This window comes from Erpetoichthys calabaricus, chromosome 2 (assembly GCF_900747795.2).
Source record: "Erpetoichthys calabaricus chromosome 2, fErpCal1.3, whole genome shotgun sequence".
In the NCBI taxonomy this organism is placed as follows: Eukaryota; Metazoa; Chordata; class Cladistia; order Polypteriformes; family Polypteridae; genus Erpetoichthys; species Erpetoichthys calabaricus.
In genome coordinates, this window is record NC_041395.2 from 208,846,148 (window position 1) to 208,865,582 (window position 19,435).

At 37.2% G+C, this 19,435-nt stretch overlaps 1 protein-coding gene across 2 annotated transcripts in view; it reads right to left on the reverse strand.

Annotated features, from left to right (window-relative positions):
- Window positions 1-19,216, reverse strand: part of LOC114646754 (solute carrier family 25 member 44-like) — a 43,152-nt gene extending 23,936 nt beyond the window's left edge. For both annotated transcript variants that reach the window (XR_007934069.1, XM_028795086.2), the window contains exons 1-2: window positions 18,920-19,216; window positions 4,727-5,474 (exon numbers count right to left, since the gene is read on the reverse strand). Coding sequence is in view for 1 of the 2 variants with exons in the window: in XM_028795086.2 (XP_028650919.1) it covers window positions 4,727-5,369 (643 nt within the window). In the remaining variant the exon portion in view is untranslated. The remainder of the gene's footprint in view (window positions 1-4,726; window positions 5,475-18,919) is intronic.
- Between the last annotated feature and the right edge of the window lie 219 nt (window positions 19,217-19,435).

Here is a 19,435-nt window from a genome sequence, read left to right on the forward strand (position 1 = left end):
AAATACTTTTTCTGTTGACTGTTACCCACACCCTCTCAGGCTACTCAAGGATGGGTGGTGATCTCTATCTAAGTACTTTACCGCCTCTATGGAAAGGGCATATATGCTACATGAGGAGCACATGTCTCGTATAGCTTCTTCCATTTTCTCCTCCCCATCCCCTTTCCCCCCCCTTCCCCTTCATCAATCATTTCAATTTAATTATATTGCCCACATCATTTTGTTCAAAAAGGGAGGAGTGTAAAAACATAAAATGATGTAATTGAACAAAATGTACGTGTGTAAGTACAGAAAATAGAACAGAATGATCAAACTTGTTTGTGTTTTGCGTACGTGACAAAAAGCATGTATACTTTCTGGAAGTTTTCTTTCAATGATGTGTGTGACAAGAAAATACAGTAATCCCTCGCTATATCGCGCTTCGCCCTTCGCGGCTTCACTCCATCGCGGATTTTATATGTAAGCATATTTAAATATATATCGCGGATTTTTTGCTGGTTCGCGGATTTCTGCGGACAATGGGTCTTTTAATTTCTGGCACATGCTTCCTCAGTTGGTTTGCCCAGTTGATTTCATACAAGGGACGCTATTGGCAGATGGCTGAGAAGCTACCCAACTTACTTTTCTTTCTCTCTCTCTTGCGCTGACTATCTGTGATCCTGACGTAGGGGGTGTGAGCAGGGGGGCTGTTCGCACACCTAGACGATACGGACGCTCGTCTAAAAATGCTGAAAGATTATCTTAACTTTGCTACCTTCTGTGTGCAGCTTTTAAGTATGCTGCATGGTGCTTCGCATACTTAAAAGCTCAAAGGGCACGTATTGATTTTTTTTATCTGTCTCTCTCTCTCTGCTCCTGACGGAGGGGGTGTGAGCTGCCGCCTTCAACAGCTTTGTGCCGCGGTGCTTCGCATACTTAAAAGCAAACAGCACTATGAAGAGGAAGATATGTTTGCATTCTTTTAATTGTGAGACTGAACTGTCATCTCTGTCTTGTCATTGAGCACAGTTTAAGCTTTTGAAAAAGAGACAAATGTTTGTTTGCAGTGTTTGAATAACGTTCCTGTCTCTCTACAACCTCCTGTGTTTCTGCGCAAATCTGTGACCCAAGCATGACAATATAAAAATAACCATATAAACATATGGTTTCTACTTCGCGGATTTTCTTATTTCGCGGGTGGCTCTGGAACGCAACCCCCGCGATGGAGGAGGGATTACTGTATACCTTTAGGGTAAGGACTTTACCAATTGGAATAATACAAAATGAGTCAGGACGCTATTTTTATTGCTTACGTGGTCAACGATCAGGAGACTAGAAACGTATAAAAGAGCAAGGATATCTGCGCTCGAGGCAGATGAAGTGCGGTGTCCTAGGACTGTATTTCTCTGTCATTTTACCCTTGTCTGGTATGTATCAATAAAAGGTTTTTACTAATTTTAATTTTCTTCTCTGTCTTCAGTCACAAAAAGTGTCCACAATGGAGATTTTAATATTCATGTCAAAAATAAGTATATATTCACCTACAACAGAATGTAGGTGGAAACCTTTAGGTGCTACATGTACAATTGTAGTTTATGTACTTTTTATACTGATATTACTAACATTTTGACTTTTCTCAAGAGGTGTTTGTAAAGCATGAATCACTTACGTATATCTTGTACACTGTTGCTTAAAAAACCAATGTGAAAATTCAGAGGAATGCAACCATTGTAAGTGCAGTCATTCACAAAAATTGGATTCTCTGCACACAAACGGAGATAATCAGTGATAAAGCACAGTCACACACACTTCACACTTGCTGCACAAACACAGATCCAAGCAAAATTGCTTATGATTGCACAAATACATTAAATAAAACAAAGTCATTTTTCATCTTTGCTCCTAGATGTCAGAAGGTGGCATATTTTTATATATATATATATATATATATATATATATATATATATATATATATATATATATATATACACATACACACACAGGGAAAATAAGTATTGAACGCATCAACGTTTTTCTCAGTAAATATATCTCTAATGGGGATATTGACATGAAATTGTCACTGTATGTTGGTAACAACCCAAGTCCACACATGCAAAGAAATCAAAACAAATAAGTCCATAAATTATGTGTACTAAAGGGGAATGACACAGGGGATAAGTATTGAACACATGAAGAAAAGGAGGTGCAAAAAGGTATGGAAAGCCAAGAAACCAGATGAAATCTGTCAGCATTTAGCAAGCGATCCTGTCCCCCTATCAGTGCAAATTAATATCAGCTGGTTTAATCCTAATTGATGGCCTATAAAAAGGTTTCTCATTAACAACGTGTCACACAAGAAGCATCACATGATGGGTTAAAGGAAAGAGCTCTCTCAAGACCTTTGCAACCTTATTGTTGCAAAACATACTGATGGCATTGGTTACAAACATTTTTCTAAACTTCTAAATGTTCCAGTGAACACTGTTGGGGCCATAATCTGAAATTGGAAAGAACATCATTTCACCATAAAATGGCCATGATCAGGTGCTCCTCACAAGATTTGTGACAAATGAGTCAAAAGAATAATCAGAAGAAATGTCCAAGAGCCAAGGAATGCTCATGGAGAGCTTCAAAAAGACCTGGAATTAGCAGGTACAGTTGTTTCAAAGAAAACAATAAGTAATGGCCTCTATGCACACTCACCGCGGAAGACTCCACTGTTGAATAAAAAGCATGTTGAAGCTTGTTTAAAGTTTGCTGCACAACACTTGGACAGGCCAATGAAATACTGAGAGATTATATTCTGGTCAGATGAGACCAAAATTGAACTCTTTGGATGTCATTGCGCACACACACCATGTTTGGAGGAAAAATAGCACTGGACATCACCCCAAAAAACATCATGGTGTGGGGCTGTTTTCAGCATATGGTATTGGCAGACTTCATATAATTGAAGGAAGGATGAATGGAGAAATGTACCAGGACATTCTTGATAAGAATCTGCTACCATCTAGCAGGATGCTGAAGATGAAATGACTGAACATTTCAGCAAGACAATGATCCCAAACACACAGCCAAGAAACTCAATTGATTTCAGAGAAAGAAAATAAAGCTGCTAGAATGTCCCAATCACCCAACTTGAATCCAGTTTGAAAATCTATGGAAAGAACCGAAGATCAGAGTTCATAGAAGAGGCCCCCAGAACCTTCAAGATTTGAAGACAGTTTGTGTGAAAGAATGGGCCAAAAATCACACCTGAGCAATGCATGTGACTAGTTTCTCCATACAGGATGCGTGTTGAAGCGGTCATTACCAAAAAGCTTTTTCTACTAAGTATTAAATAAATTTCAGTAAGCATGTTCAATACTTATTCCCTGTGTACTTTATTACATATAACTTAAGTTATGTTAAGTTAACTTAAGACATACTTGTTTTGATTTCTTTGTACATTTGTGGATTACTTGGGTTGTTACCGACATCCGATGAAAATTTGATTGTTAATAGCCCCATTAGAAATATATTTACTGAGAAAAACATCGACAAGTTCAATACCTATTTTCCCCAGGTATATTATATATACACACACACAAAAAAAAACTTAATTTTTTTTTTTTTATTGTGTCTCTCTGTTCTAGAGATGGTGTGTGAACTCAGCAACCACATAGTATGCAGGCTGAGGTTGTTTGAGGTAGCTAAAATGAGCACTGCTGGCATTGTAAAAGCTCTGTAAAACTGATTTCTGAAGACACTATAACAATAAATGGAATATCTGAAATAGGAGTTATTTTATATTGCCATTAATGACAAGGGAAAACAGATTTTGAATTTAGCAGATGCTTTTATTCAGTGCAGTTCAAAAATTATGTAAAAACAATGAGTGTTTGTCAGGGAACTACTAAGCTAACAACAATACAGACACAGACTTTAAAACAAACCACAAGAAGTAGTGTAAGTTATATTTAGTTTAAAAAAAAACAGCTACTGGAATGATAGTGTGTGGACCTAACTTAACACCAGTTAAGTGTGCTAGTTGGGTGGCAGCAGTGAAAAATAACACGTGACTGAACTAAACAGAGCCTCCTCCAACTTTACAGATGCAGCAAAAATATAACTCGGGTAGCCTTAATACATATTTTTCACTATGCCACTTTTTTGGTATTGTGTGTCTAGTTACCAGCCACCTACATACTTATTGAGTTAGTTAAGTGGTCTTTGAAGACACTAAAATGCTCTTTAAAGTGGCAATTGAGTTACAATAATGAAAGGGAAATGAGAAAGATGGCAGCTGTTTTTCATTTTGGTTAATGAGAAAGAAAAGCAGCTTTTCTTTGCCTTAACTCATATGTGCGTTTTTGCCATTAAATAAGACTAAAGAAAGAAAAAAAAGACTCTCCTTACATGAGAATAGTGACATTTGATATGATAACTCAACGGCAGAGACTGGATTTTAGTCGTTCACTTAATCATTTCTGGATAGTCTCTGGTTGCCCATGACTCTATCCATTTTCAAGTTCAAAACCAGAAGAGATCTAGCTTCCAGAATGATATCAGATAGTAAAATGGCTTTAAGTATACATTGTATGTTACAATATTAAAAACAAACCTAATATATTTCAAAACTCCGAGGCAATAATGTGACATAAAAAAGCAATACACTGAATAAATAAAGTGCCAGATATCTCAATACCACTTCTGTTAAGTCACTGCTCAATGCAAATCATAAAAAACAAGAATTCACAAAGCTTACCTGTGTAGAAATGGTAGAATGGCCACCAGATAGCACTATTGGGGATATAGGTAAGCAGGGAAGCCAAGTACCCCCGGTAGAATCCACGAAATCCATCAGCACGGAAAATCTGCACAACAATGTCACGTGTCTGCCCCAGATGAAACTTCTGACTTCCAGCTTCCTCTGATAACTTCACTCTAAAGCGACCAATGCATCCTCCCCTCTGGCCTTGCATCATTAGGTGCTGGGAAACAATATCGAAGGGCACAGTAATGCTCTGAGCTACCAAGGATGCACTACCCCCTGCCACTAGTGATTTAATAGAGTTGTTTCCAGTGTACCGAGACACATAGTTCCTGGTAAGCTCGTATGTTGTGACATAGCACTGGCCAGACACAAGAGTAAAACTGTTAACCATAAAACCTCTGTAGAGTCCAGCTGGTCCTTCCTGACGTAGAATTTTAACAAATGCATCAAACGTCCCACCATAAAGAGCAGTTCCTCGCTGTACCTGTAGTCTTGTCCGGATTAACGTAAATGGGTAGACACTGACTCTAATTAACATTGTCATACACACTCCCAACACATAAAAGCGTCTCTTGTCAAGGTGCTCCCATTCAATGATGGGGACCCTGCGTGCTGTGGATGGCTTATCTTCCATGACTGTGTCTCCCACACCACCAAGAACTTCTGCAGGCTGACCCTCAGTCACCTCAGTTTTCTGATTTTCTGTCACTGAACCCAGATTTGCATGTAGGTAGCAGCGCTGAAAAAGAAAGCAAAATGTAAAAAACACAGATTAAGTGGAATTTCCAGTGTAACCAAAGATTCCAGTATTTCAAACTCACAATATTTAAATTAAATAACATTTACCTTTCTTTAAATATAGCAGTAAGATGTATTAGTGTTTGTCCACATTTTACTGAATTAAGCCTAGCTTTATAGCAGTTCACTTTTAGATTACACTGGCACTTTACATAATTATTTAGGCAATATCAAAGGTTTCTATAGCAGAGGATACATTTCTGCCACCAGGACCATTCCTGGATGTTTCACCAATGGGTATGATTTATTTAGGATATACACTACTGTTTAAAAGTTTGGAAACACCCATAAACCTTCATGTTATTGATACAAATTGACACTTGTCATTAAGGCACCCTCAAACTGATATATAAATTAGCCAAGACATTACTAATGCTATTACTGCTTGAAATGACCAATTTACAATTAATTAATTACATATGATCAGAAAGCTCCATTTTAGCAGGCATTACTCCAGGGTGCTAATGTTAAATTAGGGATGAGTCATGTGAGTTTATCATATTTAAATGCTAATTGGCTATTTGAGAAACCTTTGCAATTATATTACCACCGCTAAAACATGGTATTCTGCTCAATAAAGTAAGTAAATTGTACTTCCTTGTGTTGCAAGGTACTGACATTCCTACAGTTCAGTTTTGGATTAAAAATGGCCAAAATGAAATGCATCCTGAAGAAGCAGGTCAGTCTGTTGTTGTTTACAGAAATGAGCTATTCCATGCAACACTCTCAGAAAAAAAACTTAAGACAAAGCTGTCCACTACTGTCTTGAAAGAAGAGGGCAAACTGTATCTAAATAGAACAGAAAAACAAGTTGAAGGCCCAAATACACAACTGCACAAAAATAAGAACATCAGAAGTTTGTAGTCTCAAGAAACACACACCTCAATATGAATATTTCCTTAAATAGTACCCTCCAAATATGAGTGTCACCTGCAACATTAAAAAAGAGAGAAACTTGCCTTAAAGGCAGAGGTTAAATGAAAAAGTCATATCTGAACTGACAAATTAAAAGTAAAGGATAAAAATGGCCAAAGGAACAAACACTGGACGATGGATAACTGGAAAAAAAGTATAGTGGCTGGCATCCTACAATGAGCACTGCCAAGTTCTAATGTAAGAGTTTCAAATTGTTTTCCTGTAGGACAGCAATGACTACAGGTATTTCCTGTCACCTATTTTACAATTCTTTCTGGTACTGATATACAGTATTTTATTTAATTACACAGCTTGGGATTTCAAATATGTTCCATTTACAGTAGCAACCAGCTAATCAGGGAAGTGACTAAAATGAAAACCTCTGTGGATATTTAGGAGCTAGGTTTGTCACCATTGCTGTGTTTCATGAAATGTTCATTTACACAAATCTTCAATCTGCTAAATCACGATTATGGCAATCTGCTGTAGAACAGCAACTTGTCCAGTGTGTTGTATGTAATTCATAAGGAAGCTTTATAAGCTTTTTAATGGTTTTATAAGCTGGGGTGAACAATTTTACCACATTTCTCTATCTTGAATAAACTGCAGAACCATAAATTAGTCACAAGTACCATGTCAATTTCAATTAATTTAGCAACGAGGAGAAGGATGTCATTATATGTTTTGATCACGTAAACAGTAGCCAAATGTGTTTCTAAAATCTACTTCAACTGTGTTCTTTAGATACCATGTTCAACTGATAAATAAGTCAAAGTTCATTTACACTGTTATCTGGGACTGTAAATAAAAGTATGCTGAATAAACAACTATAGTTTATTACATGGTTGTCCTTGTATTATCAACAAAAAATGGCAAACAAAATAGTAGTGGAAAGAAATTTTAGTCAATTCTTTAAATTTCTAAAAAAATGTCAACTCTTATTTTGGTTAACTTCATTTAGACTTTGCCTTACTGTCACTTGTGAAAGTTTATTAAGTTTTATAGAATCAGAGAAGGCAAGGAGTTCCTCAATATACTGGAATACTATGCTGGTTTTATCACCACTCACGCTTTGCCTTCTTTATGATTTTAAATCTGCTCTAGTGTGGTCCAGTGTTAAGCTGCTAGCTTGTCAAACTGTATCCATCTATCAGAACACAATACATCAGTAAGAGAAATGGCTGTGATATATTTTGGTTACTTCCAATTTTAATTTTCTTTTTAACTTTAGCTACAGTGCATCAGCCAACTGAATTAAGTCACTTTTACAGCTACCTTATCATAAACAAATCAATGTTGTAAAACACAATGATGCAACACAAGGTTCAGATCCCAATCTGATCATAGGTCTACTGTATGTTTCTAGCTTTTTGCGGGCCCCTGTTTTGTTAAACTACAATGGGGGGAATTCAGTCTGTGGCGATGAATCAATCAGTTACACTTTAAGATGAAAACAGTCCTGATTTGTAAATATAAAATTCAAGTTAATGATATCAAGTTGACCCAAACAATTTAAACCTACAGAAAATTACAATAAAAAGGTAAAAATGTGGCTCCTCGATATTCATAAATTCAACAGATGCAGCAGTTTCCTCAAATACAGAATTTTTTTAATACATATAGCTAAGCACTGCAATATTCAGTGTTCTTTTAAAGCACGCAACCAATTTCAAAGTTGTCACATTCAGACTTCTTCTGCTTTTATCTCTTTAAAGTAATAAAAACAAGAGTAAATTAATGAGAGAGTGATATAAAGGGAGAGAATCATTCTCATCGCAGTGATCAGCAATCAGAGAAAGAGACAGACAGGCAGAGAGAAGAGTATCAAGGCACTGCACAGCTTGCAATTAAAAGATGTACCCAATGCAGAGGTGGCAGAAGTATGGAAATGCATTACTTAAGTAAAAGTAAAAGTTCTCATCTATAAAAATACTCTGGTAAAATTCGAAGCATGTGTTAATCACATTTACCAAGTAAAAGTATAACATCTTAAATTTACTTTCAAGTATAAAAGTAAAAATTTCCTTTAGTTGAAAATTGCTCTGATTAAGAATCAGATATAAGAAGATGTCTAATAAACAATTATTTATTTCAAGTAGTAAAAGCGAAAAGACACAATCAGAAATACAATGATAACAAACATGCCCTAAGTGCTTCAGTTACAAAAATCTGTCAAAAAGTCTTATACATTACTTATAAGTCTAATAACTACTCTTGAACTAATTAATATTAAACAATTTTATTATTAAAATTAATTGGGTTTGAATTTATCTTATTTCTTTGGCTTTCATTCCAGCTAATTATCTCCCCATATATCTTTATCAGTATTAACCTATATATAGGTGTGTGAATATAATATATACGTAAATAAAAATCAGTTTTGCAAGCTCACCATATTTAGATTAACTTAGTAGCCTATACCAATAATGTCAAAGGAAAAAAAAACAAAAAAAAAAAACCCCAACAATATACATTTCTCTAATATTAATAGATTATTTCAATTAATTTTTAGTTATCATTTCAATAATCAATATATCTAAACTGCAAGTCAAACAAATGTTCATGTGAGCAAGCTTACCTTTATGTGTTTTAAGATCAGAGGGTGAATTTTGAATACTATCACCTCATATTTTTATGGTTGGCACAAAGGAAACGCATTCACCAAGGCTTGCTTTTGTGCCAACCACTTGAATTGGGCATATTTTCTGACCTACTTGTATCTTCGATCTCACTAATAAATCCAGCGTTGGCTGACATTGGTTTGATCAGATCTACACTGTTTAAATCACCACAGTTGCTGCCTGTGCTGTTCCTTTTTCTTTTCTCCCATGCGCTTAATGTTTTGTATATGATGAAATCAAAAATGTACAAATAAATATATAATGGGATAGTCCCTCAATTTCACATATATATGCAAATAATTTAATAAAATTATGTGACCTAGTATCCCCTGTTTTTCAGATGCAGCAACTTGTTGGCAAGATATTTTCGTATTGTAGGGAGCACAGATTTCTTTTCTTTAAAATGTAGTGAGTTAAAGTAAAAGTGTCAAATAAAATATTAAAATAAAGTTACAGAGTCTACATGAAAATTCTACTTAACAGTACCGGAGTTGTTTTACTTCATTACTTCCCACATCTGATCTATTGTAACATCACTGACAAATGCTTTACCTTTATTGTGTGCACATTTTTCTTCTTCAAGTTTCTTCTTTTTATGTTTTTTGCACCAGAGGGATAAGCCCTTTTTGATACCATCTTAGGTATCGATGTGGCTTTGGCTACTGTTATTTCCTTCTCACCTGGGGTCTCATGTATAACAGCATGCGTAGAATTCACAGTAAAACGTGGCGCACACTCAAAAAAAAATCCAGAAAATATTTGTGTACGCCAACTTCCATGTTCTTCTGCTACATAAATTCTGGCCAGCGTAAAATATAACGCACATGCATGCGCCTGCCTCCCCAAACTGGTTCTTCACAGAATTACGCCTCTTTGAATATGCAAATCAATATAAATAGCCCCTTACGTTCAGCATTCTGTGAAAAGACAATGGCAAGAGCACAGGGAAAAAAAAAAAAAATAATTTCAGCGAATACCAAGTTCGAGGCAAGGAAAAATGTACTATTTGTTGGTTTAAGCAGTGGTATACACAACAAAAGGAAGTTGATCGAGTGACACAGAGAGGCGCAGAAACTCAAAAGTTCAACTTCAGAAATACGCACAGTGCCCAAAATAAATATGAAGTGGTCAGATATCAAAGTCGCTGCAAAAAAGCGAGTCAAAGCCCACCATCTGAGTGTCATTTGGAAGCGTATTCGGGTACAGAGAAAAGAAATAAAAAATAGGGACACAGTGGGAAAAAAAAAAAGGTTGAAATGTCAACTTTAATCTCAAAATTTCCACTTTAATCAGAGTTTATTTTGTCATTAAAGTAGAACATCATAAACTTCATCTTAAAATCATTTAATTTACTAGTTTCTCAAATCCCATCGTAACTAAAATAGCACGTTAAATGCTTTGTATTCTATTTGTTCTTCTATGTACTCTATGTGTGTAAATCACTATGTGCTTCTTAAATGGGCACTCTCTTACACGGACAGAATACATCACATTCATGATATTACAGCTCTCTGAACAATTTAAATACTAAGATGTAGGGAGCTAAAATCATTAAGCCCCTCACACTCACCTCGCAGATGGCGCCTTAACCCTCTTCTATTGGCAGACGAGAACTGCACAGAATTTATATCCAAACAAATCAGCTTCTTCCTAGAGACAAACACGCCCACAGAGGTTTCTGCAGGAACACTCTGGGAAACTCTAAAGGCCTTCTTAAGAGGACATATTATTGCATATTTTTCCCACAGAAATAAATTAGAAACCAAGAAAGTGTCAGAGCTAAGAAGCGAAATTACTAGAATAGATGAAGAACAAGCCAGGCGTCCAAGTGAAGCTCTCCACAGGAAAAGGCAGGCCCTGCATACAGAACTTAACATCTTAACAACTAAAGAAACTGAACAACTTATTTATAAGTCTTGACATCATTACTATGAACACGGAGAAAAAGCTAATAAGCTTTTAGCTCAACAAATTCACAAACAAGAAGTTCGCAATGCAATACCAGTAATCACCAACACGAATGGAGAAGAAATTATTGACCATAAAAATATAATGCACGCATTTAGAGCTTATTATAAATCCTTATATTCTACTGAGCTCAAAGAAGACAACACACAATCTAATGCATTTCTGGATACATTACAGACACCAGAAATAGATGCTTGGAACTGGATAAACCTCTGACTCTAACAGAATTACTAGATGCTATAAAGTCACTTCAAAGCGAGAAATCAGCAGGCCCTGATGGTTACCCCGTAGAATTTTATAAGAAATTCTCCACTCAGCTAGCTCCCCTCTTATTGGCAACATTTACAGAAGCTAGAGACAACCGAATACTACCTCAAACATTTCGTCAAGCATTAATCACCGTCTTTCCTAAACAAAATAAGGACTTGCTACAATGTGCATCATACAGACTAATTTCACTCCTGAATAATGATGTTAAGATACTCTCAAAAATTCTAGTTAGAAGGATGGAGAAAGTGCTGCCCTCTGTAATATCACAGGATCAAACTAGATTTATTAAAGGCTGACACCTATCTTCCAATCTCCGACGCTTGTTTAATGTTATATATTCACCAGCAAAATCAAACACACCAGAGATATTACTATCATTAGACGCAGAAAAAGCATTTGATATGATTGAATGCAACTAACTTTTCACTGCATTGGAGAAATTTGGGTTTGGCCCGAATATTTGTGCCTGGATCAAACTACTGTATACCAATCCAGAAGCTTCAGTTTATATTAATAACATTTGCTCAGACTACTTTAAGCTAGAACGTGGTACCAGACAAGGATGTCCCTTGCCGCCACTGCTGTTTCCAATCACCATTGAACCACTGGCGGTTCACTGTCGAAATTCTTATCAGATAAAAGGGATTGTCAGAGAAGGACTGGAACAGAAAATTTCTCTATATGCAGATAATATGGTTTTATATACATCAGACCCAGAAAACACTGTCCCTGCAGTTTTAACAGCACTAAAAGAATTTCAAAAGATATCCGGTCTCAGAATTAATCTGAATAAAAGTATACTCTTTCCAGTGAATTCACAAGCATATAATATTAGATTGGACACCCTACCTTTTACCATAGCAGATCAGTTTAAATACCTAGGGGTAAATATCACAAGTAAACATAAAGCTCTTTATCAACAAAATTTTGCCATCTGCATGGAAAAAATTAAGCAAGACTTGCATAGATGGTCAACCCTTCATCTCACTCTAGCCGGAAGAATTAACATTGTTAAGATGAATATCCTTCCTAAACTTCTTTTTTTATTTCAAAACATTCCAATATATATCAATAAATCGTATTTTAAACAGTTAGATTCAACAATAACCTCATTCATTTGGAACTCAAAACACCCACGTAACCGAAGAGCAACCCTACGAAGACCTCAGGCAGAAGGTGGCATGGCTTTACCTAATTTTCAGTTTTATTACTGGGCAGCAAACATACAAGCCATAAAAACCTGGACACAAATATATGAACATACACAGGCTTGGTCCGCAATAGAAGTAAAATCCTGTAATACTTCATTATACTCCCTGCTCTGCTCTCCAATAAATGCAAGTTATCGCAAATATACTAATAACCCAATTGTGCTTAATTCACTCAGAATATGGAACCAAATTAGAAAGCATTTTAAGATGGAAAATCTTTTATCTGTGGCTCCTCTGCAAGAGAACCACCTCTTTCAACTCTCGCAAACATATCCAGTTTTTAATACTTGGAAAAGTTTTGGGATTAAAATGCTCAGAGATCTTTATATAGACAACATATTTGCATCTTCTGAACAATTACATTCAAAATTCAACCTCCCAGCTACACATTTCTTTCACTATTTTCAAATTAGAAATTTTGTTAAACAGAAATTGCCCGATTTTCCCCACCGCGTACCCTCCACAATGCTGGAAAAAATACTGCTCAATTTCGAGGAATTAAACACCATTTCCGCATTATATAAAATCCTATTAGAGTCACTACCTTTCAAAGTTCCAAGAGGAGATTGGGAAGAAGATCTCTTAATCAATATATCAGAAAAGGAGTGGAAGGTAGCAAAGCAGAGAATTCACTCGAGCTCCATATGCGCAAAGCATAAAATTATTCAACTAAAAATTATATATCGAGCTCATCTGTCTCGTTTAAAACTGTCCAAAATGTTTCCAGGGCAAGATTCAACCTGCGAACGCTGCAACCAAGCTCCTGTCTCACTGGGTCACATGTCACATGTTCTGGGCCTGCACCAAACTAACATCATTTTGGACCAAAATTTGTAAATTGGTATCACAATTCCTCCTAACCCATTAACAGCTGTGTTCGGTGTTCTTCCAGATGGACTTGAAGTGGAGAAGGACAAGCAAACGGTGAATGCATTCACTACACTTTTGGCACGCAGACTTATTCTATTAAATTGGAAGAATCCCAACTCTCCTCTGATAAGTCAGTGGGAAACCGATGTTTTATATTATTTGAAATTGGAAAAAATCAAATTCTCAGTTAGAGGATCTGTACAAAATTTTTTCAAAACCTGGCAGAATCTAATCAATATTATTTTAGAATAAGAGAAATAACTATTACCGCATTTAATTCCCTTCTCCATTTCTTATTTACCTATAGATTTATTTCTCCCTTTCTTTTGTTTATTGTTGCCTTATTAAAAAGCCCTAAACAATTCTCCTTCGGCTAAGATCTCCTTCTCAGGGGTGGGGTTTGATTTGTCTTCAATTTTGTTTGGTTATAAATTGATCTATTTGTATGGAATGATTACAATAAAATTAATAAATAAATACAAAATAAATAAATACAAAGATGTATATTTGATATCATTTTCATGATGACAGGAATTAAAGCATGTATTAAACACAGTGGTAGCAACAAGCTGGCACCCCATCCAAAGATTGCTCCAGCCTCCCGCAAGATGCTTGCTGCGCCTTGCTCAACCCTCAATGAAATAATTTATTGCAGCAGTACTGTCTCTTTCAAACGTACTAACCCCCAATTCCTGTCCTTCCTTTTCTTTCTCCAAGTAACCAATCACCACACAAGCTCTGCAATAAATCTCTAGTCATCTGTAAGCTTAGAACGCCGATTCTTCAAAACTTTTAAGGAACATTGAAATATGTTCGTAGTACATGTTTAATTATTCCATCCATCTATCCATCCACAGTCGCGCAAATCCCAGCAAGCATATAGCACTAGACAGAAACAATCCCCAAATGGGGTGCCAGCTCATTGCTACCACTGCGCCATCATGCCCACACGTTTAATTATTAACAATATACATTATTTAAATGAAGTTAAAAATTTATCTGTATAATGTAATATACATACTTTACTGCATTTCATCTTAAAAATTATATCGAGAGCTCCAAGTAGATAGCGCTTGGAAATCTAAATCGACTTAGAAGCCAGTCGTCATCATATGCAAATACATACTTTCTTCTATTGAATTCCTTCATTGTTATCGTATGGTACAATGAGATTCAATATGCAAATCCTCCATAAACTTATTTTCCTATAAAATGATAAAATAAAAATAATGATAAAAAAACAAAACAATGAACTATATACCGTATTTTTCGCTCTTTAAGACGCACCTGACCATTAGACGCATCTAGGTTTAGAGGAGGAAAACAAGAAAAAAAATATTCTGAAACAAATGGTGTACTAATATATTTAATAAAATATAGCAGAATATTTCAACTATGTAAAGTCAACAGTGGTATTAAGAACCATCATCACTGCCATTAACAAATGAGGAGAGACTTTAAGGTTCATGCACTCTTCTAGTTTTCTGGAAACCCCAAGAACTCCTCAGCACTAGTGTCAGAATTTATAAAGCTCAGCTGCTCACAATCACTTTGCAGGAGCACGTACCTATCATCACACGGCATAACCTGTCCAAAGCCACCAGGGGACAAAACACGTTTGGACCAATGCTCCCTGAAGTTATATCGCAAGTCTAGTCCCATCTATATTTATAATGTCACAAAGCCCTTCATCTTGACTTTTGTTGTGGGTTCCCTCTTTGACAAAATGAGAATGCGATGCAAGTGCAGCCCGCGATTCAAAAAAATTGCTCTGCGTACCTGTTTGTCTCGTCTGACAGTAGCTGAAAGGCAGCCTCAGGAAAAAAACAGCCTGAAGTAGTCCAGCGGCTGGTAATCTGTCATGTCCAACAGCAAGCCAAGCTGTCTTGTGAAGTCCGGTTGCCAGTTTGGCTCCCAAGGATCAATGTCTTGGTATTCCTCCCACACGAACCTTGCCGTAGGTGCATCAGCTGCGCAAATGCGCTCAGCTGGAGCGGCATCGGCTGGTGTCTGATCAGCTTATTCCAGTTCCTCACTCGCTTGCTCAATCTCCTGATCACTCTCAACAAAATCAGATTCTAAAAAATCAGTCCGACTCAGCAATAATGTGCAAAACATCGTCTGCTGAGTATTTTGTTTTTTGCACTCTCTTCGCTCCCTTGTGAGATGTCGATGCTATCTTGCCTTTGTTTACATTTTGTAACTCATGCACATGCAAGATTTAGATGGCGCGTCAACGAGTCTAACATTCCTCCAAGCAGAGAGGGAATGCCTGTAACGTGACGTACCATTTTGTTGCCAGTAACAGCTGATTGTCGCCCTCTACCCCTGGATGTCGACTTCTGTCAGGTAATACACATCACCGTCTGTGACGCAATATTCGCTCCAAAAGATGCACAGACATTTCCACCCTTCTTTTGGGGAAATAAAAGTGCGTCTTATGGAGCGAAAAATACGATAATATGAAAACATAAGTACAATATACATGTACATATAGTGCAGATAGTGAAATGGTTCATAAAGTGGCTCAGGTTGTGCAATATTACAACTATATTACACGTTTACAGTGAGGTGATTGTACTTATAAGTACAAACAGTTCTACCAGGAGCACTTGATGGAATGATTGAGTGCATTTGGAGTTCTTGGAATGAAACTGTTTCTGAACTGAGACGTCCCTACGGGAAAGGCTCTGAAGCGTTTGCCATATGGGTGAAGTTCAAATAAACTGTGCACATGGCTGAGGCAGCGTGAGCTTGATGCTGTATCATGATAATCCTCTTTCCAATCAACTGCTGTAGAGTTCTGATTCCATACTCAGATACAGTGGGTTAAAATACTCTTGAGTGGTGCACTGAGAGTAACAACACTAAAGCAGCTATGGTATTTGGAATAGTTTGGCCATTCTGTGGACCATTATATTATTACAGATTGATTACAATCAGATGCCTTAAAACTAATAAACGATATGCGGCTAATTTCACTATATTTCATAAAGCCGCGTCAGGGATGTGAATCCAAAAAAGAAAGGGAAACCACAAAGGAACAGTAGCACTGCTTTGATGCTGGGTGCCGCCAGTTTGCAAAAAAGAGCCAAAAAATTGCACACAAAATTAATTGAGCTGGTGTGAGAATGTGCATGACTTTACGTCAAGTTTAGCTTTTATACATTGTGATGCGAGTGTGGAAACGGTCATACGCACCATTTATACATGAGGCCCCTAATGTGCGACTGTCAATGAGTCATCCCATCATAACTGTCAGCAGACATCACTCATTGTGCGACACGACAGCCTAGTGATAATTATTGACTTTGAATTGATCACCACACAAACACAACCCAAAACATTCCTATTATTGCAGCTTAGTTTTATTTATATCCTACATTTAAAATTTTAAGCATATAAGTGCTTCATTAAACACGTGATGGGGCTTAAATTGCTACAAACATATAGGTAATGATAATACTCCCCAAATATAATGAGTCAAAACTTGCAGCTTGGGGGCCCTATACATCTGCATAATCCATATATAGCAAAAAACTTCTCTGTTAAGCTTACATATAGCTCACTATATATTGTAAGCAGTTTTCTTCTAGATTTCTGGTTACCTCACGAATTACGTAAGTTAGGCTAAACTGATCCAGCATGACTGAGTACGGATGTACTTCATATCATTTAGAACCAGTTTTCCTTATTATATTTTTTTGTAAAGTGTGAATGTTCTCCCAGTCTTCAAGTGTGTTTCTTTTTTCAATTATTGTGTTTCAAGAAGATGTACAGCTCTGCACACAAAACAAGAAACAGCCCAAAGCAGAATATAAGCCTATTGTAGGAACATGCCAGACAATTAAAGAACAATAACAGAATCACAGTCACATGGGCTGTAGAAGGAAATTAAAGTTGTTGAAGGAAGCCCAGAAGAACAACCAAATCCCACAAAGAAGGCACCAAAGCTGGGAGCAAACTAGCATTTAAGAACTATAAGACAATATCTACTCTGCACTAGAATGTTGCTCTAAAACTATACCAACCACACACCGTTGATAAAGTGTAATTTGTATCATTTTCAAGACAGCATTCCTTGAATGCGGGTAGTGACATCTTTTAAATATTTTATAACTATGCAGGTAGGTCCTGAGCTGGTAACATCACTTCAATAAAGACCTACCAAATTACAAGTTAATTAAAAAAAGGAGGCTTGATTATGGGACACATTCTCACCCTGCTGCCAATAATACTCTATGACACACTAACATGGATGACATTTGACCAAAGAATTATTCATCAGAAATGTGTCAAGGAATGCTAATGTTACTGCACTCTTAGCATTAACCAAGTCAGGTTTTTTTGTTCTATGATGTGTTTCTTGTGTACATTGGAGGTGTGTTTTACAGGTTTGCTATAATATTTATATATTTCTTGAGCTTCTCTACAAGCTAAATGGGGCAAATAAGGTACTATTTAAAAATAACTACACACAGTATTTTCCTATTTTACCTTTGTTTACTAATAAGAATACAGAAATTAGAAGTTATGTTCCTTACTGCAAACAGCTCACATTCATATATATGTACTTTTTAAAGTGAAAGTAATAAAATATATTGCACCGCGGGCTATTATCTGTAATAAAAAGTGTCAAATCCAATGTGCTCAACAACCAATTCTAAACTGAATTATGAAAGCATAATAACTAACAAAATGACATGAACTTCTCTAAAAATACAGTACTATACATTTAAATCAGTCAGTCGTTATCCATCCAGCTATATTCTAACACAGGGTCAACACAGGGCGCAGGGCAGGAACAAATCCCCGGGCAGGGTGCCAGCCCACTACAGGGCACACACACACTTGGGTCAATTTTGGATCGCCAATGCACCTAACCTGCATGTCTTTGGACTGTGGGAGGAAACCGGTGCACCCGGAAGAAACCTTCGCAGACACGGGGAGAACATGCAAACTCTACGCAGGGAGGACCCGGGAAGCGAACCCAGGCCTCCTCTGAAACTGCGATACATTTTTAATCAATTTGCTTTTTTTTACTGTTGCAATCGATACTACTATATGCCCTAAACCCATTTAGAAGCATGTATACTTTACTAAAAGGCTTGACTTAATTCTTTATTCCTTTTAACATGTTTATAAGCGCCTGGGGAACTCAGCAGCAGCGCATGCGCACGCGTAAACACTACCCATCGACTTCCTGACCTGTGTCTCCTTTAGGCTTTGCCTTACAGGGTGCGACAAAAGTGGCAATTGTTTCAACCTGCTCCATTCTTCTCTTCGGTGTCGCTTTTTACACTTTCTCTTTTTCTAAACGGAGTGTCTTTCGTTTGTCGTCTACATTCGCGGGAAACGTAACATGTGCTATCAAACATGCAGTGGTACTGGATGAAAATGGGCAAGTAAGAAGCACCAAGTATACATAGAGATCAATAACAGGCCCAAACTGTGAAATAAATAAGCACGCGAAAATCTCAAAATGCGTGTTAATAACCGGACACGTGACAAGAAACTGCACAAATGCCCACCTCGAGCAATCACAGCATCGCGCTGCACACACGCCTTCCTCAGAGCCTGGCATAGATCATACTGGGACCCCGGGGGGGTGCGCGTCCTGGTAACAGCATCGCGGCAAGCCAGTCATCGATGCTCCAGGTCAGCGGACTGCAACCATGTCTGTGACTGGAGGCCTGTCTTGAGGTGTCACCGTGCGCGACACCCGCTGCACGACCCACAATCCGTGATACCTGCTTTTTGAACACAAACTCGCACCGAGTTTGTTTTTCTTTCCTTCCTTAACACACGCTCCCCACAGGAAGAAAAAAAAAAACGAACAATTTGCCCCGCCTTCTTTCCTTCGTAAAATACGATTGGACGCTAAGCTGATTGACACTTGCTGACCCTGTCATTTAAAGGTAGGATGTCAGGTGGGCGGGCCTATAAATCTCTTGACCAATTGTGAAAAGGCGCCGCGCTCAACGGTAGTAGGGTGTTGCACGAACGAAAGAGCCAATGTGAAGAGATTTCCATCGTGTGTGTTTATC